This window comes from Meriones unguiculatus, chromosome 21 (genome assembly GCF_030254825.1).
Source record: "Meriones unguiculatus strain TT.TT164.6M chromosome 21, Bangor_MerUng_6.1, whole genome shotgun sequence".
Lineage (NCBI taxonomy): Eukaryota > Metazoa > Chordata > Mammalia > Rodentia > Muridae > Meriones > Meriones unguiculatus.
This window is the reverse complement of record NC_083368.1, coordinates 14,110,660-14,135,529: the sequence shown is the minus strand read 5'-3', so window position 1 is coordinate 14,135,529 and position 24,870 is coordinate 14,110,660. Positions and strand designations below refer to the sequence as shown.

The window sequence follows — 24,870 nt, the reverse complement described above, 5'->3', positions numbered from 1 at the left end:
CCACAGAGGACAGTGCGTGTACTTTTTGAAGTTATAATTAATTTGATAGTGCAACCATTTTGCCCACTATGACAAAATCAGCTCTTTAGACAATTAAATGCTTGTTGTAAACATAATTTTAATAGTTACATAATGTTTCAGGGAATAGATTTATGGAACTGTAACCAGCTGTTTTCATGTTGTCAGCCAGGCTATTTATAGAATCCCATATTATCAGTCATGCCGCGGAACTCTCCTGCACCCAAAATGATCCTGAAGTAGAATTATCTAGTCAAAAAATATCAACAATTTTTTAAGTCTCTTGATTTGTACTTGCAAATTGTGCTGAGTATCTCATCATCCATTCTGACTGTAATATTGCTCAATCAGGTGAGCATGCATTCACTTTAGAGAGATTATGCTAATTTCTTGATTTTAAAAAACCTTGGCCAATATAATTCAATTCTCCCTCTACTTAAATTAGTCATGTTCAGTTCTAGTCCACAGTTAATGAAATATATACGTATTTCATGGTAAATTGGTTATTTTCTATAAATTAATCCCATTGCTATCTTCCTTTTGAGTTGTCCGGTTTGGTCTCGGGTCCATTCTTTCAGTGGCTAACAAAAGAGAGGAGAAAGATCATGGATGGAGGAGGCTGTACGTTTGTGTCCCTCACACCCAGCCAAGTAATGGTTGGTTGTCCCAACTTGACACCATGTAAAACTGCCTGGGAAGGGAGTCTCTTCCCAGAAAATGCCTGTGAGGGATTTTCTTGATTGGGTTGACTGAGGTGGGAGGATCTACCCTGAATGTATGTGAAACGTGCCCCCCACCTACACACATACACACACACACACACACACACACCAGACTGAATGAAAGGAGGGAGGAGATGCACATAACGTGAGTGTGTTTGTTCTTTGCTCTCTGCTCTTGGCTGGGACTTGACATGAGGACAGTACAGTCTGCAGCGATGGACTGTAATCGGGAACTGTGTCTTTCAAAGTAAGCCGTTTCTCCCCTAAGTTTCGGGTGTTGTGTCACTGCAACAGGAAAAAACAGAGTCACCCTCTTCCCAGCCTGTTGTTCCAGATTCTTCTGAGCATCTGTATCCAAGACAGGGGACACCTGGGACAGACTTTTCCCCGGAGACATGGTGAGGGGCAGGCTCAGAGAGGCGGAGCCACAGGAAGCAGGAAGTACAAAGATGTCTGTCCGCAGACTGGGAGGAGTCCCTCCAGGTGGACCCGGTCATTGGTGCTCCTCTCTTCACACTGGCTAGTGCACATGCCAGTCACTGAGGAACTTGAAAGGGGAGAAATTCAGTGGATGAGGAATTTTCGTGGGATATATAGGGGAGGACACAGCACATGCTCAAACCAGTAACTACCCATTTCACATGTCCAGTGTCACCAATCCACATGTTTGATGTCAACATTCAGATTCATTTGTCTAACGTCACCCATCCACCCCCACACACCCAGTGTTTCCACTCCATCCTCTAAAAAGAACTTTTATTTGCCTGCTTCAGTTGCTGTCTTGGAGGATTATTGCTCTGCTGTCTGCTAATCTAAGCCTAGTCCTGGAAGCTTCTAGCCTCTGTACAACCTAACCTAGGCCTAGAATGTTTTCAGCCTCTTAGACTTACTTCTTAATAAGCTCATCCTTTCTTGTCCTCACTGAGCTCTGGGATGGCTGGTTCAACTCAGTTGTTCTGGCTCAAACTTTTCTCCCAGTTGACTTATTCTGACTCTGAATCTACCTTGTTCTTTCTCTGCAACCTGTCCCTCTATTACTGTCTGAATAAAACTGCCTCCTCTCTGTGTGTGTCTCTTTCTCTCTGTCTCTGTCTGTCTGTCTCTGTCTCTTCTTTATCTCTCTCTCTCTGCATTGCCCTTCGGCATATTATATTCTGTCAACTGTTTTTCTGATCTGTTGCTTTTTCTGCCACTCAATTAGACATCACTTTCAAACACGGGTAATTCATTCTAAAAACTAACTTTACCTTCATTGTTTGGGATTAAAGGCATGTACCACCACACCTAGACCTAAGCTTTTATTTACCTGAAACTTGCTCTATACCAGGCTGGCTTTGAACCCAGATCTGTTCGCCTCTGTTTCCTGGATTAAAGGCATGTTTGTATTCCAGCCAGATCACACAGACCTAGAAGGTCTTTGGATGTGATCTCTTGCCAGAACAGCCATATTCTGATTTAACATTTTTCTACGCCAACGCCACACACCCACTGTCAACCCACCCACCCAGTGTCAACACACACACACACACACACATACACACACACACACACACACTGTTACACTATATACCCACTGTCACTCCACACACCCAGTATCACCACTCCACCCCGTAAACCTAGTGTCACCATTCCAATTCACATCTCTGATGACCATTTCACCCCACACGCCCAATGTCTCCAATCTGGTTGCATGTGCATGCCTGATGTCACCAGTGTGCATGACATGACATGCCAGTACAATTGGTCAATTCAGCCAGGGACACTTGAGTGACAGCTCCCTACCAGCATTTCCATTTTGCTAAAATTCAGTTACTATTCATATTTGGACAGTATACCAAAATATCACAGAAATGCTCTTAGAAAAAAAATAGATTTTTCTTTCATCTTAGGATGATACTGAAGATTCATTCACTTCTTTGAAGTCAGAGGATGGCTCTTCACAGCTGATGAGGCTTGATTTAGGTGCACTACAGAAAGACTTGTGTGGTGCACATATGTCTCAGACTGTTTTCCAGCAGTCAATAAACCCATCCGTTCTCTCTGAGCTCATAGAATCCCGGGGTCCTGTGGCTGTGTCTGTGCACAGGCCCATTCCTTCTGAGACTCAGCACTGGCTGGGCTTACAGCAGGTGTTGTCGTCTGTAATCTCTGCTTAATACAGATTTCCAACTGAAAGAGGCAACAGGGACTGGGGTTGGGGCCTCATGCTCACCAAGCCCACCAAGTCTACCACACACGGTATCAAGAGGACCCACAGCCCCCATTCGTCCTGGGCACCTGCACAGGACGTAAGAATGAACATTCCTATCTCATGCCCAGGACAGCCAGGCCCTTCAAGAACAACTGATCCTGAGTGGCAAAAGATGCTTTTTGGATTGGTCTGTTTATTCTCATTGTGACAGCAGGACACAGTTTACTGTTGCTGAGCCACATTCGTCTTCTTCAAAGTAAGGATGACACTGGCCCTCCTGCAGTGTTGGGAGAAGGGAGGCACTCAGTCCAGGTGCAAATCCTAGCTCCTCACCTTTTCAGGAATTCCCTGGCTTAGCTGTGCTCTCAGCCCTACAGTGGGAGGGGTGACATGACATGATAGGATTCACATGAAAACATCCTTGTCTGGACAACAATAAATGCCAGAGAGGTGTAAAATACACTTGACTCAAAATCTCTCAGTGCACAGCAAATGTGTACAGAAATGGCTGTTGTTTTGGGGGCTCACTGATGTGTGACCCCCATGATATAGCAAATAGGAACAGGATTGCACATTTCTCTTTTGCAGAAGAGCCCAGATGCTCAAGTCAGGTCCCCACTGGCTCAGGGGCCTCCACCTTCATGGGGAGAAGGTCTGGCCATTCGGCTGAAGAATATAGACATGTCTCCTTCCCAGAGCAGAAGACAACAGTGCAGCCATATGGCAAAAGGCCTGAAAGGGTAAAGTTTAGGTGTACTCTGTCACCTTCAACTTACCTAAGCTTATCCAGGCTCCTCGGGTGCCATGTGTGGAGTGAGTTCAACTTCTCCAGGTACAATATCAGAGAGATCATTTACACAAACATCAAAGTATGTCAGCCCCATAAAGAAGTGCATCGTTTCCCCAGGGCAGGCAGGTGTTTCCTCCAGCAAACACATGAGCAAGGTGCCTGGGAACCTCAAGGGAGAGCCTTCTCAGAGCTTGGCTACACAGCCCCAGCTGACCCATCAAGTCCCTGCTGTTTCTTTTGTCTCGCCACACATGCAGAGTAGGTTGTGTCAAGAGTGTATGAGTGATTCCCTTGGGAGGCCATCTCCGAGGGACTGTCTGTACACCAGGGCCTAAGATGCAGACATAGCTTGCCCTTCTCGCCTGCTCTAGCTTTGAGTGTTGCCCACAGCCTGGGCTTCCCCATCCTTGTTGTGTATTTGTGATCGGTATACAGGTTAAGCTACCATCTAGTGACACTGAGGTAGCAGGATGTGTGGGGAGTTGCTGCTGTGGCCCCTGACTGAACACACTTGATGGTGTTACCTTCTAGACATTCACTTTTCTGGTTTTGCCGAGGTAGATTTGTCTTCCTCTCTGCAGCTTCCCACCGGGAAAGACATATGGCTCACCGCATGGCAGCAGAGTCTCGCTTGGTGGCCAAAATCATAAAAGCTCCCCTGTGGAAAACACCGAAGTGCCATGTCCATAAGTCAGAGTAGCCATAGCTGAACTCAGCGTGTGAGTCAGCATGTAAACCACACAGATCTGTGCCTTCAAGCACAGGTGAGGTTGCCTGAAGCAGAACGAGGACCCCTTCCAGGATGCAGGTCTATGTCATCCAGGGTCCCTGGCATGAGGAGAGACAGGGAGCAGAAAGGAGGACAGGTGGAGACAGCAGCCTGGCAGTCCATCAGAGTGAGCATTTTCATCAGATGTTTCTGCTATAAAAGCCTGCCTGGAACTGGCACCAACCAAGAAGGGCGTGTCTCTGCATATGTGGTAGGCAATGGTGTTTAGCACTCAGCATAGCTGAATCCAGGAACTCATGGTACCCTAGGGTGGGGCTCTTCTTCATCCCTCTCTGACCATCCTGGAGTAGGTCTCTTCCTAACTCCCTCTATCCGTCCTGCTTTCCTTCTCTTGCAACTAATTCTCTCTGCTTAGATTCCTGAGTGCTCATCTTACATCACTGCAAATAGTCCTCCCTGTGTAGTCAGAAAAGACAGTTCAGTTCCCTAGAGCTGAATCATTCCAGCTCCTGAACCCAGGGGTAAGAAGCAGGCAACCTGGGCTCTCTCAGGCTGAGAGACTAAACCATCCAGAGATCAGGAGCCCAGCACTAAGCAGCCACCCCTGTTGTTGCAGGAATAGAATCCTTGAAACACACATACCTGAACTACATACCATTCCAGTGCCCGAGGGAGAAGACGACAGTATGCAGACAGCCTTGCGCCCCAAGCCACAGGGCAGAGGGGAAAGACAGTGGAGTTTAAAGGAAATGGCCAGCCCTACCTACCATAAAACTTTGTGGATTCCCTAGAGCCATGATCCAGGTACATGCCACAGTCTTTTTGCTGGTGGATAAACTCACTCGCCCAGCAGCTGTGATTGAGCACAGCTACTCTCAGTGCAGGCCAAGCGGGTGTCTTCCTGATGAGGAGTGCAGGGATGGGGAAGGTCTCTGTGAATGCTCCCTGTGTAAGTCTGCCATGCTCCCAGCACACTAGAGGTGCACAGCACAGCTCTAGGTGCCTTGGCCCTGGGTCATACAAAGGACTCTAGCTTCCCAGGGGAGAATGCTTATCCTTCTGGGTGACTTATCTGATGCCACTGCTTTCCTAGTGGCACATGAGACCAGATGCTAAAAGAGCAACAATCTCCAGGGGCAAAGAACTAGACAGACTAGATGAAGGACATGGGGCTGGACCAAGGATGCTGTCCCCGGATGGGATGGATGGCTGTCAGGTGCTGCCATGAACAGTGTGGGGTCTCAGCTGTGGGTGGCTGAGCTGGCCAGAGACAAAGAGGGACTGATGAGTGGGAAGATAAAGACCCCAAAAGTGCTTTTACAAACGGCCCCAGCTTGTTTGAACTATATGCATAGGAATAACTCCAGCTCCTGGTGACCACAGCCAGAGATGGAAACCATTTTCCATGTCCACCCAGATGATCTCTTTTAGTGGGTCTGAAGTGACCTTGTGATTGCCACACCTGCCCTGACTCTAGTGATCTCTGATGGGCTGCTACCATGCTTTCCTAAACCCTTCAATGACCACCATCCCCTTACCTGTGCCCAGAGCCACGTCACACGGTAGGGGTTCTCCCTGCCTCACTGCATCCTCATGGCTATGGTCATCCCTCATCTGAGCCGTGTGCTGACATGGCTTGTCCACTCTGCTCTCTAGCCCCAGTGTGTGTGGTGGTGGGAAGAAGCTCTCATTCCCTCCTCTAGGCAGCCACTGAGAGCACAGCCAGCCCTTCGGGCATCCCCCTCTGTTCTCGGACAAAGGCACGAGGTCATTAGGGTGCCTCTAGAAACCTCATTAACCACGCTTACATCTCCCTTAGCTCCAGGCCTACACTCTCTGCATTGATCCAGCCATCCTAGCCCCTTCATTCCTCTGATGAGTGTCCCTGACTGTCCAGGACCTCAGCAGGTGCAGCCTTCTCTTCTGGGATGCTCTTATCCTCCTAGCCACACCCTGTTCACCTTCTGATCTGAGCTCAGGTGTGACTCTCTAAATAGACCTGCCAAGCCTACAGATGAAGTGGCTGCACATCCTCTTACCTGTCCTTAGAAGGCCTGTAGGTTCCAAACACCTGCTGCCCCTTGGGAAGCCTGTCCAGGCCACCTTGTGGTCAGCACCTGTGTCTCACAGGCCCACCGTGAGGAGTTTATAAACCACATGGGTTTGTGAAGTTGTAGTGCACATTGTTCTCATGGCTATGACCACCTGGCTGTCCCTAGAAGCCTTAGGCGAGTCACATCTGTAGACTTAGTTATAAACTTCCCTCAGTCCTGCATCAAACCAAGTATTTCTACAATCAATATTGAGTGTATGCTGTTTTGAGGGTATTTTTTTCCCCTTAGAATTCGGAAAATAGTAAATCACCATTCTCTGTGTAAAATGTGAGCTGAGCAGATGTGGAAGGTCCTGAGATTTTTCTCAGCATGCAGTTTGGGAAAGAGTTGAGAACTACATTGTGGGCAGGTCTCCTCCATGTCATTTGGACTCTCCATCTTGGTTCTGGGGCCACTGGGGAAGGACAGTGACCAGAACTCTCTGGAAAGATGTGTGGTTACACTGTCTTAAACCCTCCTCTTTCTCAGCTCCATGTTCTGCCCTTCAGGGTTAAATCCTGCCTTAACTCACTGGAATGGAGACTTAAGGGGATATGTTACTCTGAATTCTGAAGGGTAGGGCAGAGGAGGCTATATTAGAGAGGGAAAAAGACAAGGGTGCTGTGAGGAGAATAATGTCATCAGTGGGGAGGATGAGCTGGGCCTGTCGTTCTGATTAAGGTTACTATCATGTTACCTTTAAATGTGTTCATAACCTCCAATGCTTTGTCATGCAGATTATCACCTTTTATCCTTAGAGACACAGCCGGTTTGATCACCCATGTTTTTATGGAAGGGGGAATCAAATGGCAGAGCAATTAATTGGGGTTTTATCACATTTTGCTCCTGCCTACCCAGGCAGTACCCAAAGGGAAGAAGAATGTTGGATCTCAAGCTGACTGAATAGCAGAAGAATGTGAGATAAACTGGTTATTGTTACACTATGAAGCAATAAAATACCAAAGAACAAGGCACTCAGGAGGCAGAGGCAGGTGGATCTCTGTGAGGTTGAGGCCAGCCTGTTCTACAGAGTGAATTCGGGAACAGTCATAGCTTAACACATAGAGAAACACTAACAATCAATCAATCAAGACAAGCAAACCAAGAACAGTCTATTTTTGGTTATGACTGTAGCCTTTAACAGCTGAGCAATCTCTCCTGCCCAAGAGCAGTTTAGAAGTTATGAGCTAATAATATTATTGTTGATTCTGAGACTGAGAATTTGAGTCACTAGAAAGATCCTCTAGCTTCTCAACTTCAGCACACAGCCTGAGAGCTGTTCTTGGGCTGACACTGTGGAATTGGTTAAGATTCGCCAAGTGTTCAAAGCTGTCATGACCAAGAATACTGGCTGTCCTCAGTAAAGTGGCAGATGGACAATAAAAGGCCGATTTGCCTACTTGAACAGTGAAATGGTTGAAGTGCAAGGAAAAGAAATAATGTTCATGTTGTTTGTATACAGAGCAGCTGGCTCAATACACTGAGCTTTGTACCCCGGGAATGATTTCCAACCATTTGGGCAGCTTCCATGAGAGGCACATGTGAACATGTGCTTGTAAGTCTGTATGTCATCACCCTCTTAATCCTCAGGTCACTGAGCCTGCTGCTCTCCTGAGATCCCGGGAAACATGCAAGCACATGCATGGAAACCTATGGGTCAGTTCTCTCCATGCTCAGGCGGCTGAGGCCACAAGTTTAGGGGAATGTGGCTGAAAAGTAGCAATTCCACTTTACTTCCAGACCTTTCTTCCTGATTTTCTCTGTGGTGATGTTATGTTATGGTGTGTGAGTGAGTGTCTGTGTGCATGCATGTGTACCACATACATACAAGCATACTCATGTTTGTGTGCCGTGGCAGGTGTGTGGAGGTCAGAGGACAACTTGTCAGAGTCAGTTCTCTCTTTCCAACACATGGATTCTGGGAATTGAATTCTGGTTGTTAGAGGCTTGGCAGCAAGTGTCTTTGCCCACTTTACCAAGTGTCTCTGCCATTTCTTTTGTCCTATTCAAAAATTTTAATCATACATAATAACTCTACATATATGGGATGCAGTATTATATTTCTAAGTACATAGCTACATATATACAGTGGCAACGTAGTCAGGGTGATTAGCATTTGTGTCTTTGTGTTAGGACTATCCCGAATTGTTCCTTTGGGTGTTTTGAAACAAACTGCAGACCCCTGCCAATCGTAGCTGCCCTGTTGCACAACAGAACTCTAGCCCAACCCTTTTGCCTCACAGTGAGTTTGTATATGGTCAAATGTGTCCATCCTGCCCTGAGTTATCTTTCCTCATTTAATTCATGCAAGAGAAAGCTCCCTACGGGATCTGCTGAGTGCTTCCCCATGCTCTCTGCCAGTCTGTACATTTGCAGTGGTATTCAGCATTGTTTTTATTCTGACTTTGTTTTATTCAGCAATAATTTTTTATTCTGACTTTGTTAAGTTGATAATCAAAATAGTCACCCTATAGTCCAATTTCTTTCCACCATCACAGACATACTCATGTGTTTAGCCCACTGTGTGATTCTTTGATCTGCTTCTTCATGTCCCTTAACCACACATGTATAGCAAAATAAGCATAACTTGTGATTTCCGTTTATAGAAATTCTTTCCAGGGAGATAAGTCACTGACAATGTCTTTCATACAAAAATGTACACAGTATTTCTATTGTAGAATATACATCACACAATCAAAGGGCAATCAATACACTCCGTTAGGGTTAGAGAGATCATTCGCCTGTTAAGAGCATGTACTACGTGAACCCAAGTGTGGCTCCGTGCTGGCTGCTTTGATGTCAGCTTGACGCAAGCTGGAGTCACTCTGGTAAAAGAAACCTCACTTGGGCAAACCTATGGTGTATTTTCTTGATCAATGAATGATAAGTGAAGGTCTAGTTCACTGAGAGTGGTGTCACCCTAGGCAGGTGACCCTGGGTTCCATAAGAAAGATGGCTGAGCAAGCCAGCAAGCATCCTTCCTCCATGGCCTCTGCATTAGTTTTCGCCTTTAGGTTTCTTGCCTTGAGTTCCTGCTCTGACTTAATTTGATAATAGACTGTGGCAAGTGAAAGTGTAAGCAAAATAATACCCTCTTCCCCAAGGCGGTTGTTGGTTGTGCTGTTTTATCACAGCAATAGAAACCCTCACTACGACCAGTTCCCAGCACCCAGGTCAGGAAGCTCACAACCACCTGAAACTCCAGATCCAGGAGATCTGGCCTCCATCTTCCTCCTGCAAGACAAGAGGACCCTTGTAAGTGAGTGCAGATGTGGCCCGGCCTTATTCCTTGGAATCCAGAGGTCTGGATTCTAGGTAGTTACAAATTTACATGATGGAAACCTCCCCATGATGGCTGAAGAAAGGCCCTGCAATCAGAGTCCTTGCATTCACAGCTGCCTCCAATGTCTGTGGCTGCTGCCAGCACCCACCGTTCCTCTCATCCAGACGAGCTTTTCATATATTTCACTATGTACCATGTTGTCCACCAGGAGACTTAAAAGTCTCCTCTTGCCAAGTTTCTAGACAGCAGGAACGGAAAATTAGCTGGATGCCAATTCCACACAGAACAGAGAGTTTTTCAGTCTCTGGCACATCCCTGGTGACTCTAACTTGCCCTTCCGTGGCCTGTTGCTGAAGCCACACCTAGGACTAGAAGCTGCCTTTGTGGTTTGAACAGAGAATAAGGCCATCAAGAGACACCAGCTGGCCAGCACTCCTCAGTCATGGCTGGAGGGAACTTTGCTCAGCTTCTCTCTCCCACCTACAGAGCACATACCACCTTCGCTGTTTTCTTTGCGTATAATGTTCCAATAACATGAGTCAGCCATGGAGTGTTCCCTGTCGTGTTCCCAGCCTCAATAAAGATTTATTCAGATCTTGAGAAATTGATCAATTATCCAACCAGTCTGTTTCACACTAACAGATGGATCAAAGCCAAGGCCCTTTGTGCCTTCTGCCACATATGTCCAAGGTCAGCTATGAATGCAGCCCAACAGAAAAAAAAAAACTTAATTAAAACAGGATATTTTTATTCTATTTTAGTGGTTTTGATCATGAGTTTTTAGATGACAGTGTATTACAGTGTCAACAATCTGGAAAAACCTGCACATATCACAACATCAGCTGGCTACCTCAAGAGAAAGAGCAGAAAGGACCAGGAGGGGCAGCTAGAACCTTCACCACACCTGAAGGCAGCCTTGAACCTTGGAGACTTGTGTGAAATGACTGAGGGAAGCTTGAGAAATGTGGTCACTGACACTTTTAATCACTCTCCTTTTGTCTTTGGTGAGACATGCTGGGTTCCCTATGACTATTCAGTTTCCCCCCCTGTGGTAAACAGCTCTCACTTCAGTTAAACTGGCTATAACATAACTAATAAATTTGCTATAGGTATTTTATAGTTGTAAATGACCTTGGGGACTTTCCATTCAATATAGTCACAGATGGAAGAACTTTCTTAGAGATAACCCTTCCAGGCCCTCTTCTGAAGTGAAGGAGATTGGATAAAATAAGGGCAAGGGCCATGTCAAGTTGGGCAGCCAACAGCTGGAGACCACAATTCAGGTTCTATTTCAAGTCCAGGGTCCTTCCTTCATCATCTCTCTCAATGCTGTACCACCATCTTTTTTATTAATCATTAAGCTATTCAGTATGGTTCCTTTGGCATTGATTTTCCAAGACTTAGGGCTAATTGCACCCAATTATAGTAATTATCTCATCCCTGGTACCTCATGCAATTAGCTGCCTCTTTAGCTGTGTATGTCTCTTTCAGCTGAATGGCAACCAGCCTCAAAGCATGTGGCTATACTGTCGTTATGGTGTTACATAAGGTGGTTTTAGAAATATTAAAGGTGTACAGGTCCAAACACACATACTCACATACACACTCACACACTCAAACAGACACTCACACACACTCACAATGGAAGCTCCATTATTTACAACCCAGATGATTGAAATTAGTATTCAGATTCACATTGGCAGAGCTTTCTTCCATGAAAAGAGAAATAGTAGCTAGTGTCTTAGGAGTGTTCTATTGCCATGAAGAGACGCCATGACCACATCAACTTTTATAAAAGAAAGCATTTAACTGGGGCTGGCTTACAGTTTCAGAGGTTTAGTCCATTGTTGTCATGGTAGGAAGTAGGACAGCACCCAAGCAGACATGGTGCTGGAGAGGTAGATAGGAGTTCTACATCTGGATTGGGAGGTAGCAGAGCCACTGGGCCTAGCTTGGGTTTCTGGAATCCCAAAGCCCACCCTCAGTGACACACTTCCTCCAACAAGGCCACACCTGTCAAATAGTGGCACTCTCTCATGAGTAAGCATTCAAATCTATGAGCCTGTGGGGGCCATTCCTATTCAACGGACCACAGACACACAGGAAAGACAGTCCCTTTTTGACTGTCACTGGAGGCTCTGGTTGTTTCCCAGTTCCTGGTGCCTTCTTCAAGAAACTGAGAAAGATGCACACATAAAAGTAAAGCAGCAAGAAATTTTATTAAGAATGAAACACAAGTAAAAGCTTTAGATACTTTGCCAAGAGAGGCAGTGAGCTACCTGAGTGCAGGAGTGCTTGAGTGCCTCCATTATTATTTGAGGCTTTCTCTTTAGGGGATCCTAGAAAAGGAGGAGCTGGTTGCTAGGGGTGTAGCTTGGGTGGTTTCCTGTTTTGATTGACAGATGGATCCTATAGCTTTTCTCTATTCACATGTTCTCTCCCACAATGCATCTGATTTCAAGCACATGCATGACCACTTGTACATAGGCATGAGATGGTAAATAGGGTGTTCTCCCTAAAACTTCACTGAGAGGACACAGTTTGCCATTCTGCACATGCACTCAAAACCAGTCTAGGCTGTAACAGACAACTGTCTTTCAGTCCCATTGTGGTAGTTTGAATGAGAATGGCCACCATAGGCCCCTGTTCATGGCACTGTTTGGGAAGGATTAGGAAGTGTGGCCTTATTGAAGGAGGTGTTTCACTGGGGGCAGACTTTGAGGTTTCAAAAGACTGATTTACAGTCAGGATGTAAGCTCTCAGCTGCTTCTCTAGTGTCATGCCTCTCTTTCTGCTGCCATGCTCCCTACCATGATGGTGATAGATTTCTATCCTTATGATGGGATAAGCTCTCTTCCTCCTATAAGCTGCCTTGGTCGTGCTGTTTGTTCATATCAATAGAAACCATGACTAAGACAGAAGTTAGTGCCAGGAGTGGAGTTAGTTACTTTTCTTTTGCTGGAAAAAAAAAATCATGACCAAGGCAAATTATAAAAGAAATCATTTAATTGGGCTTACAATTTTAGAGGGTTAGAGTCCATGATAACAGAAGAAAATTATGGTGGCGGTAACTTCTGAGAGCTCACATCTTGACCTTTAAGCAAGAGGCAGAGAGGGAACACTGGAAATGGCTCCATCTTTTGAAGACTAAACGCCCTCTCCTAGTGACCTACCTACTCCAACAAGGCCACATCTCCTAATCCTTTCCAAATAGTTCCATTATGGCAGGGGGTGGAGGGACATCAAGCATTCAATTATATGAGCTAATAGCGCCATTCTTATTCAAACTAGCACATTCATAGATATCTAGGAATGTGTGTGAAGAAAAATGAGATGGAGATTCAGCCATAGCAACCTAACTCAGAAAGAAGAAAAACCCTGTCCATCCTTGTGCTATAAGACACAGAAGGGCCAAGAAGAGGGTAAATGATATACTAGAGCAGCTTGCCCAAGGAGAAATGAATGAGGGCAGCGAGAGATAAGCCTGTCCACAAGGAACCCGAGGTGGAAAATAACTGAGACTAGGTAAGTGATGGCTTGGAATCCTAAGCAAAGTTTTGCAGAATTTTATCCCATGGTCCCAGGAGGAGGAATAAGAGGAAATCAGTTTATGAAGAGCTGTTTGCTCAGCTGCGATACCTCAGTGCCTGTAGTCATTTCAATATGATTTCCAGGAGAAAGAATTGCGTACTCACCCATTTTCCTAACCTTATCACCAGAGCGCTTAGAAACGAGGAATAATGACAGGCTGTCTAAAGCATTTGTGAGACAATTTGTGGCTGCAGTGTCCCTTCACATAGGAGCCTTTCAGGTGGGAGGAGCTGAAATATGGGTCCTCAGAGGATCTCCTTCTCTACCCACTGCACAAAGCTTAGGGTCATTCTTGGTGCTGCTCTCTCCCTGTAAGGCTCTTGGCTTCTCAGGGTCTAAATACTCTCAGGTCCTGTTGCCCCTATGCTGAGTGCCACAGACCCACAGGCAGCACAGGCAGCGCCTGCCCTTCTACACCTGACGGTACTACCTGAATGCAGAGAAGCAAATGTGACGAATGCTCTAGCCCAGCGCTCCTCTCTGCAGCTTGCTCCTGAAAGCTGAGGCAGAAAGGGCCTTAATTCCCATCACTGCACATTTTATTTATGCAAAATACTAATTGGCTACAGCTTGGCTTGATTCAAAGAACCATTGCCAGCTGAATGCATAAAAGAAGCTCGAATTTAGGGGTTCATCTTGGGTAAGCCCGTAAGAACAGGTGCTTAAATTAAATTAGGACGTGTCCTTGCTTCTGGAAGTTTTCCAGCTTGTTTCAGGTTGAAGTGAACAAGTTGGGAAGCAGGAAGCCTACATTAAAAACTAATAGCTGAAGAATCTTCCAGACGCACCACGCTATATTTCAACATAAAACATTCACAGGCCTGAAAGTATAGGCCTTTCATCCCAACCACTCAGGAAGCTGAGGCAGGAGTAGTCAAAGTAGAATGCCAGCCTGGAGAGTTTGGTGAAACCCTCCAAATAAAAAGTAAGAGGAAAGCTGGGGTAGAGCTCAGGCAAGACCCTATGTTCAATCCCCAGTCCTTACTACAAACACAGGAAGCACAAAACAGTGTTTTCGATTTTCTATATTAAGCAAAATATCTTCTCAATATTTTTTTTAGAATTTTTAAAATAACAACAATAAAAAAAATCTGGCTTTATTTTCTTATCCTTTTTTCTGGATGCTGTGGTCTGCATACTCTGAAGTGCCACAGATCCAGATGCTGTGGTCTGCATACTCTGAAGTGCCACAGATTCAGGTGTTGGAAGCATGGACAGAATTGGCCAGGGCTCTGCACATAGGCTAACTCAGTGTGATAGCTCAGGAAATGGGCAAGTCCCTGGGGCCACCAGATCTTAAATCTGACTGCACATGAAAGTCACCAGAATGGACTTCAAACTGCTGGTGCCTGGATCCCACTCCAGAGACTCTGACTGGATGTATGGTCTGAGCACTGGGATTTTTCAAAGCTAACCAGTGTCACTCATCTGTTATATGTTGAATTCTGTGAGCCATCACAGGTACTGATTCTGTCCCCTCCCCTAGAAAACCAGTTATGCACCCAAGGTCAAACTCTATTCTGTGCCACAACGCAACTCTACCAGTGTGTTGCCATCCCCCTGAGGCCAGAGAATGGCCAGAGAATGGCCAGAGAATGGTACCGTCAGCCTGGATCCCAGCTGCTGCTTGCTAACCCATTGCTCTATCTGCTCCCTCTGTGGTCACATCTGTGGTGATGATAGTCATCCCCATCAGGCTCCTGCCCCTCTTCTCTGACCTCACGGACACTGGACCCACCCTCAATGGGAATGCATCTTGCTGTGTGCTTCTAACAAAGCATTATTCAGCAGCTCTCCATGGCTGCCAGTCTAGGCAGATCCGCAGAAACTGGCTCCCTGTCCCTTCTTTATTAATCCTTGACTCACAAGAATCTTTTCCTCATTTTTCCACCCACCTTGCCCACTTCAGAACTGCTCTATCTCTATGCTTTCATCCAACCCTCCAGTTTCTCGGTCTCTCCTGGTCCTTTGTGTTCGGATCTCAGCTGCGAACCTCCTTTTAGGTCTTTTGGCCTGTGGCTGTAACATAAATGAGCCTTGAGGACATTGTGCTGAGGGAAGTAAACCAGCCACAGAAAGACAAACACTGCTTGGCCTATGAGCAGCCATGAATGAACAGTTCACAGACAGTTGAAGCACAGTGCTGGGGGCCAGGGACTGGAAGAAGTGTGAGTGGCTGTGCTTTGTTGGGCAGGGCGTCAGCTGGGGACAGTGGAAAGACTTTGTGGGTGGATGATATGATGGCATGAGAGTACTTAGCCTAGGCCAAGACAGCTCTTGACTTCCCAGATTTCCCATGTCCCTACCCTGGGATAGCCCTTGTCAAGATCTCAGCTCCTCAAAACAAAGTGAGTATTATGGTCACATGAGTACTATCTCAACTCCTCAAAACAAAGTGAGTACTATGGTCCCTCCTACAACCATCCAGCCACATAACAAGCTCGGACAAGCACAAGCTACCCCTGTGAACGCTGAGCAATGTGAAGCTAGATCTCCAAGCCACTTGGCCTACAATTTAATCATCAGGAAAAACCACATTGCTGAAATAGGAATTGAATTCCAAGCCTCACTGTTCCAGCACTCAGAAATGTTAAGCCAGAAATTGTCCAAGCATAACCATTCGGATGTTAAATTGACAAACGATGGTAACATTGGGTGAGTTCTGCAGAGTGTGAGTGTCTTATCGATCCCTAAATATGGATTGTGTTGCAGGGGAATTAACCACAAATGATTCCATGACCACTTTTGTTCAATCGAATACACACAGCAGGGGAATGAAAGCCTGGCAATTTCAAGTTGGAGAATCCCTAATCCCACTGCTTGCTTAATTTCTGCTATTGTTTCTTCTTTCCAAATTAGATATTTATCTTTGAGAACAACATCTACTACTGTGCACATGTTGGGAAGCAGGCAATCCGAGTGGTCTCCACAGGGAAGGAGGGTGTGATCTACAATGGCCTCAGCGACTGGCTGTATGAAGGTAAGACCCGCAGGGTGAAGATGCGAGTGTGTGCCCGCTGGGGAGCTGCTGCAGTGGCCGGCTTCAGTTCCGAAATCTTCCTTCTTTCCTCTTTGACTTTAGTTATAAATTAAACTCTGATTTCTTGAGGGTTGTAGAGCTTCAGGGACTCATGGATGGTAGGTGTGAGGACGCACAGGTGGCTAGGTATGGGAAAATCACATGTGGCAGGTGTGGACACTCACAGGAGGCAGGTGTGGACACTCACAGGTGGCAGGTTTGGACACTCACAGGTGGCAGATGTGGTCACTCACAGGTGGCGAGGAATAGGGGACTCACCAACAGCAGGTGTAGGGGGCTTCACTGAGCCCATTGGTGCTTCTATGAAAGAAGAGGGGCTTCTGTGGGAAATTGAGTGTCCCCAGATGTGTGTGTTGCTCTACATCCGGGAGAGGGCAGGTGTTTTAGTTGCCTTGTTGGTGTGACTTAAGAAATAATTCATGTTGGCTCACAGTTTGAGGGTGCAGTCCACCACAGTGGGATAAGCATGAAGTATCTTGTCACCAAGGTGACAAGAGCACTAACTATCAAGTCACATTGCACCCACAGTCAAAAAGCAGAAGGTGAAGGATGCTGGCTCTCAGCTTTCTTTCCCTTTCTATGCAGTTCAGCACCTCATCCTAGGGAATGATGCCGCCCACATTTGGAGTGGGTCTTGTCACCTTAGTTAATCTGATTAGATGATCCCTTATAGATGTGGCTGAAGATTGTCTCTTTGGTGATTCTAAATCCGGTTGGGTTGACAATCAATTTTCACCATCACAACAAAATTGGGAAAGTAAATAAACCCTTCTAAAGAGCCTCAGCCACTCGGGCTGCTATAACCAAAGGTGACGAAAATGGATATCTAGACATTAAAATCTGTATTCCAAGTTTTGGGGAGTCTAAGTCAGGCACCAGAGAACAGTCTATGCCTGACAAGCACCCCCAGCTCACTGGCTCATTTTGATGTGTCTTCAAAGGCCAAGAACAAGAGGGTTTCCTCTTCTTCATCCTCTTTTTTTTTTTTTTTGAAGCAGAGTTGGAGTTTATTAAAATGCATTTTATTAGTTCTTTGAGGATTTCATACAATGACTTTTGATCATATTCACCCACCTCCTCCAGCTCTTCGAGATCCACCTTCCTTTTCCCTTCCCATCCAAGTTTGTGGAGTTTTGTTTCCCCCATCAAGGCCAATTTGAGCTGCTCAAATATTCTTGGAAATGTGGCCTTCTACTGGAGTGTGTAGGCCCACTTGGAGCTACATCCTTAAAGAAAACTTTGTTTCCCTCTGCCCGCAGCTGCCCACTGTCAATAGCTTCTAGGCTGGCTGTAGGGTTGCATGCCAATTCCCCTCTCTATACTGGAGTTTGGTCTGGCTTAGGTTTACAAGGTCTTGCGCACGCCATCATAACCACTGTGTGTTCGTATATCCAGCTTCCCTGCTGCGTCCAGGAGACACAGTTTCCTTGTCACCCACCGCCTCTGGCTCTTACACTCTTACTATTCTTTCTTCCTTGATGATCCCCAAGCTGTATGTCAGGGGCAAAGGTATGTCTGTTTTCTTTAGAGCTAAAAATTCTGCGCTCTGGAATTCTCTGCACCTTGGCTGGTTGTGAGTCCCTAAATTGTCATCTATAGCAAAGAGAAGCTTCACTGGTGGGGGTTGAGGAATGCCATGACCTATGGGTGTAACTGTAAGTCATTAGGAGTCGGTTTATTATGTCCATTTAGCAGAGTAATAATAGGAGATTTTTCTCCTAGAACCTCTTATCTGTCTAGCCATCGGTTCTCATATAAGAAAAAACAAGTATGAGTCCAAATGATTGTTTCCAGCTCCATCCATTTGCCTGAAGATTTTATAATTTCTTTTTTCTTAATAGCTAGGAAATATTCTGTTGTGAAAATGTACCACATTTTTATTATCTACTCATCAGTTGATGAACATCTAGGCTGTTTTCATTTCCTGGCTATTGTGAATAGAACAGCAATAAACATGGACAAGCAGGTAGCTCTATAATAGAACATACAGTTCTTTGGGTATGTGCCCAAGAGTGGTATAGCTGGGTCATATGGCAGATCTATTTCTTTTTTAGAAAAAGATTTTCATAGTGGCTGTAACAGTTTGCACTCCCTCCACCAGCGAGTAAGCCCCTTACCCTAGAACATGCAAGCATTTCTCATCATTAGAGCATGTGTGTGTGTGTGTGTGTGTGTGTGTGAGTGTGTGTGTGCACACTCGCTAATCACACCTGTGAGGTTCCACCTAGGGACTTCTGAACCTCCTTAAACCATCACCTGAGAGGATCAGGCTGCCACATATGAATCTGAGGACACACATAGCCTGTGGCAACTCCCAGCACTGTGCCACAAATGAGTCCAGGGAGGTAAATGGGACATGTGATCACTCCAGTCTGAGGTTGGCTGCTCCTTTAGAAATACAGAGGTAGACAGTGTCCACTCACAGCCCCATCCCTAGACTTAAATGGCAGTTTAAAGGTGGCTTGCCTCCTGGCCTGAGATCACATGCATATATGGTGATTTACCCCAAGTTGGGCTGGGAAGGATCAAGGACACTCTCTAGCTTCATGGGGCTGATGTCATTTCCTCCTAGAGCTATACGTTTCTCAAGCCTGGACTTCTGTCTAATGGGAGTACATGGACTGGAGGAGTGATAGGACTTCCCATCACAGCTCACTAAAAATCTCGACTTTCAGCAGATTGGGAGCACAGCCAGGTGTGCCATGCTCCCCATCTATCATCCTAGAGTTCTAGTCACCCCCCTTCCACGTCCTCCCCAGCACTCTCTTCTGGAGATCCCCCCCCGCTGTGTTTCTGTCTGATGGACAAGCTGGTACTTGCACAGGCAGGCCAGGCCAGGTCTCCAACAGTCTCCTGAGGGCCCCAGCTCTGCACAGAGCTCAGATCACTCCTGAGAACCCAGTTCCCAGTTGCCTTCTGAGACCTGGGAGTCAACTCTGAGACTCTGCCCCACATGACACCCTGGACCTGTCCTGAGGGAACTGATAGAGTGAAAGAGATGCTGGGCAGGCCTTCTCTGTGCAGAAATGGCCCAGGGAACAGCAACCTGAGTGCTCCCTAGCGCTGGGAAATGGTTAGTGCCTACTGTGAGTGGCTTCACCCAGCGTCTCCATCCCAAGAGGCTAGTCAGGAAAGCAGCCCCAAACCATAAACTTACCTCAAATATCAGGAGATATTCTTAAGATTTACTTGTCTGTGCAGAGACTGGATGTGGATTTTCAAGATGGTAAAGGGGTGGGCATCCTACCCCTTGCCTACATGTGACACCTTCCAAATCAGGATGGAGCCTGCTATCTTTCTTGCTGGGGGTGGAAAACTGAGTGGTTAGTGGCAAGGTTGTGGGATCACAAGAACCCAGACAGAGGTTCAGCTTAACCTTGTAAAGCTCTTTCACCTCCAAGAACTCACCATGTTCAAATAAGACATTGGAGGAACCCAGTGGGTTCCCCAGTGGGGCTGTGATCAGAATGGATTTAGCGCAACATGGCAACTGGCAGGCACTTAAGTGTCTTATAATTAAAAAAACTGTTATACTAACAGTGGCTGTATTCATTAATGTTGTTTTAACTTAGTCACTTATATTTTTATTGCAAAGGAAATAAGGTATTATCTGTTCTCATGTCATTCTGTTACTGTAATAAAGCACTCTGACCCAAAGCAAACTAGGGGATTATTGCTTACAGGTTAAATCCCATTGCTGAGGAAACTCAAGGCAAGAACTCAAGCAAAAACTTGAAGCACAGTCCATGGGTGACTACTGATTACTGTTCTGCCTTGTGCCTTTCTTAAATGCCCCAGGACCACCTACCTAGGGGATGGTGCCTCCCACAATCAGCGGGGCCCTCCTACACAAATTAACTATCAAAGCAATCCCTCACAGACATGCCCACAGCCCAGGCCTCAGCTGAGGCTTCCCTCTCAGTTGTGTCAAGTTGGCAATTAAAGCTAACTATGGCAATATATTTTTAAAAGATAAAGATTGGAGCATCAAGGCACCAGTTTCCAGGTGGCCGTTTTGCCACAGTATGGAAACTGTCTGTCCCGGACTTCATAGGAGGCCAGTGCAAGCTAAGCTCCTTGATGGCCACAGAAAAGGGCCTCAGCTCACTCTGTAACTAATCTTCTTAATAGCACCCATAGCCAGGAGGTTTGAAACAGCTTTCTCAGTATCTCCCAAAAAATAAAAAATTCATTGCTTTGCCATTCCAGTTAAGCTTTTTCTTAGCAAATCCATTGAAAGGATTCTTTATTTTCTTTGAGGCATTTACAAGAAATCATGTAGATATGTTAACAGAGCCCCAAATATTTTAAATCAATCTCTCAGTGATGGGGCAGCTTAATCTGCTTAGCCTTGTTCCCTGGCAGGTTCTATATGCTTATGCTCAGACTTCTGAAACTGGGAACCTGGGAGCCCTGGGGCAGAGAGTGTCCTTTTTCAATAACAACAGGACAAACTTAGAAGATTGCCTTGGCCTAATCAGTGACTTAACTGTTTCACGTTCAGGCTCTTCCTTCAGAGCGGGCTGCAGGAGGATGGGAGAACTCACCCTCAGAACACTTGCCAGGGGCCCTGCTTGCCTGGAAGGGTTAGTTCTTAGATACAACCAAGGCATAGTAAATAAGAAAAATACTGCAGTCTGCAGATTTATTGGCAGCAAGACACCACATTGATTTTTGTTTCCCAAAAACAGCCTCAGACATATTGAACACTTCAGAATGTTGGAGGCAGGGAAAGAAGAGGTAGGAAGCGTGGGGCTGCTCGGAATCGCCGTCCCTTGAGCACAAAACTCTCCTGCTGGTAGCTTACCAGCTGAAACCCAGGCTCTAGGCTGGCTGTGTGCCCCACACCATCTGCTAACTGATTTTGCAGGGCTTGTAGTGACCAGAGACTAATTTTCACAAACAAAATATGCATCTTTTGTCCTCTGAGGAAATGCCATGTACCTATGTGGGGTCATAGTTGAATAGAAAGAGAAAGACAACTTTATAGTATTGGCAGTTTTAAGTTTTACTGAACTTGGTTCTCTACAAACTAAATTTAAGGTGTTACTAGAATATTCTGAGGACCGTGAAGGAATGTTCCTTGAAGAATCTGTGCTTTGAGCAAGGCTTAGTAAGTCAAAATGTTCCCGATATGAGAGCATTTGAGCAGAGAGTTGTAATTATCCAAATTTTTACAAAGGTTCTGTTACCATGGTTACAGAGCTACTTGCTGCTCTTTATTTATAAAGTACTGTCAGCTCATTTTCATCCTTATCAAGTACAAAAGCTAACAAGGACCAACACAAAACTGTTGCTGGTAGTTTTCTAATAGCAAGAATTTAAGCCCCTAAATGTTCCTATTAAGTGATGAACCATCCATTACTCTACTACAAACCCAGCAGAGATGCTCAAGGACATGCCTGTCTCAGACAATGGTCATGTCCGGTGGCCATTAGATGGCCTGGGGTCTCCTGAGAATGGCCTCCCTCCCCTTGTATACAGGACTAGGAACTCTCATCCTAGTTCATCTGAAAGGACAGGGAGAGACCAAGGGACCATGAACTTGAGAAGTTACAGAACACAGCCTGGAGCCATAAGGAGGCTGACACAGCCCAAACCTCAGAAAGTGGTTTGGACAGCATTTACCTAGTTTTTTAAAGTCTGTTTTGGAATGGATGACATCCCAGGGCCGTCCTTACTAGTCCAGGGTGGTAAAGTGCTTAGAACATGGGGTCAGACCAAGAGACACTGTTTGGCAGGGCGAAGTCGCCCAAATGTGTGTGGCAGGAGCCTGATTACTAATGTTGGGACAGTGTGTGCTCCGTTGTGTCCTCTGCAGTTCTCTAGGAAACAGGGTAGAGGGAGGGAGCCTGCAGCTCTAAGGCCAAGGTGGTCCTCTTCCCCACCTACAGTAGCTACAGAAACACTGAACTTAGTGTTAACCTCTCTCCCTGGTTTGGACCTCCCGGCTAGACTGTTTCCTAGTCACTGGCAGCTGCTGTCTTTAGGAAACCAAAGTCCCCTATGATCAGTTGTAGAAATTCACTATTTTGAAAGCCATATTGTCTCCATCTGTGATGTCTAGAGGGGGCTGTGGGAGGAAAATTAACAGTGGAAACATCTGAACGCAATCAGTATTCACCAAGCTTTCTGCCCCCGAGGTGCTGCACAGCAGAGCAAAGGAGAAATGAATTAGCCATGTTTGAGCAGGAGGCCTAATGCACCCAGGATTTAATGTAACTGAAAAAAACAGTTTTCACTGCCTAACTCCAGTCTCCAGTTCCATATAGTGCCACTGGCCTCAGCTCTAAGTGCATAGTGACTATATCTTGTGGAGGCACAGAGGAAAGATGAGGGTTGTTAAGTAGAGGCTCATTCTGCTATGACAAGGCGTGGAGTGAGATGGTGGTTCTTTGCTCCTCTGCTTTCTCTGAGCCAGTGTCAGCTGGAGTCACGTGTTTAGGTTTTGCACAGGTCAGCCTAAAAGCAATGGACTAAGGCAGGGGGTCAAAATCAAAACATAGTGTAGAATGTGGCAGCCATATCCAGGGCTAAGACAACCAGGATCCTCCTCATCGCCATTCAACTGTCCTGTGGATGCCTCCTGTCTGTCCCTGAGTCCTATCAAACCCTTCCGCACATCACCTCTGTCCTCTGTTCTTGCCTTTTCATCCTGTCACTTCCACAACTCCAAAACTGAAATGTGGGCGTGTCTTCAGTGACACCAACTCATCTGCTTACACATCACTCTTTTTTTTTTTTTTCCTGAGATCACAGGAACACTGCTCCCTTCTGCTATGATGACACCATGCTCCCGTCTCGTCCAAGTTTTTTTTTTTTTTTTAAAGACTGCCTCATGTGATTCTTTAGTCCAAAGAATCGCAGTGCAAAGGAGCTAAAGCACAGAACATCTGTTCTGGGAGAGCCAGCTGTTTCTGTAAGGGACCAGATAATAAATTGCTTGACTTTGGCAGGTGATGATTTGTCGATTCTGTTATGACAGTGAATACGCAGCCGTATGTCCCAAGAAGACAAATGACACGGCTGTGTGCCCCCCCCCAAAAAAATTATGGACAGTGAAATTTGCTTCCATGTAATTCTCCCACATCATTAAATCATCACCCTGTTTTTCAGCTAATAAAAAACAAAGCCAACCCTAGGGAGTGAGTTGGGGGATGGCTCAGAGTATCCATGTAAATGCCAGCCAAGCATGGAGGCTATCTGTGATTTCAGCACTTGGGGAGTAGAGATGGAGTTGGGGAGATGCCAGTGAGCAGGCTAGCTGGCCAGGCTAGCTGAGTCAGAGGAGTACAGGTCATCAGACCTTGTCTCAAAATATAAGATGGAGGATAGTTGGGAAGGACAACAGATGTGAACATCAAGCCTGTGGGCACATACCTGTACATGAGTACCTTCCACATATGAACATACACACATGCATACACCATACATACACAGACACACACAAACAAACACTCATAGCATTTGTCACCCTTTGTCACTCAAGCCCTCTAGATCAGGATGACACTAATCCCTAAGGCCAATCAGGAACCCAGGCATCTCTTCCATCCCCCTTCACAGATACCACAGACTCACCATGGACAAGGAAATGTTCTGTAGAGACACAGGCTAGATAGTAGGTGCTAGGGCTGCATATGACGGGACACCTCTACTCATAACTCACTGTCTGAGTGTGCCATATCCCTACCCTGGGATGCCAGAGTACCGTGAAGCAATTGGTCAGGAAAAAGGACGAACAAGCTTGAGAAGCCATTCTGAACTGGTGTCCTTGTGTGTCTGTGAACAAAATACATGATGGAAGCAGCGTAAGAGAGGAACGGGTTGTGTGGGAGCAGGGCTCCTGGGAAAGCTTTCAGGCCATCACCTGAGGGAAGACATGGCTGAGAGGCTCCATCTGTGGTGGCAGAAGCATGAGATAGTGGCTGTTCACATCATTGCAGGCCAGGGAGCAGCCTGGGACCAAAGGCAAGTCTTCCACCAGCCAGGCCCAGCTTTCAAAGGATGCACTGCCTTCAAAACAAGGACAGACCTTCCCATTTCACATTTGACATTTCACAGTCAAACCCTAAGACTCTTCCCTGGCCCCGTAGGTTCCTGGCCATCTCATAATACAAAATGCAGCCAATCCAAATTTAAGAGCCCCAAGTCTTAACAGTCTCAACATTGTTGAAAAGTTCAAAGTCTCTATTGATATTCAAAACCATCTCTCAGCTGTGGGCTGCACAAAGTTAAAATTATCATTACAAAGGAAGAATTGTGAAGATGGCAAAGAAATATTGGACCAAACCCTGGAAGAACTCTCTTTTCAAATGTGTCTTTCAATTTTATGTTCTGGGACCATCAATGGCCATGGTGGTGTCCTCAAGACCCATTTTTTATGATCCCAGCACAAGTGGTGTGACTCTTTAG

At 46.0% G+C, this 24,870-nt stretch overlaps 1 protein-coding gene across 6 annotated transcripts in view; it reads left to right on the top strand.

The window, feature by feature from the left end:
• Nucleotides 1-24,870, top strand: part of Dpp6 (dipeptidyl peptidase like 6) — an 831,812-nt gene that overhangs the window by 697,115 nt on the left and 109,827 nt on the right. For all 6 annotated transcript variants that reach the window (XM_060374077.1, XM_060374079.1, XM_060374075.1 and 3 more), the window contains one exon: nt 16,278-16,398. In XM_060374077.1, the coding sequence (XP_060230060.1) occupies nt 16,278-16,398 (121 nt within the window). The remainder of the gene's footprint in view (nt 1-16,277; nt 16,399-24,870) is intronic.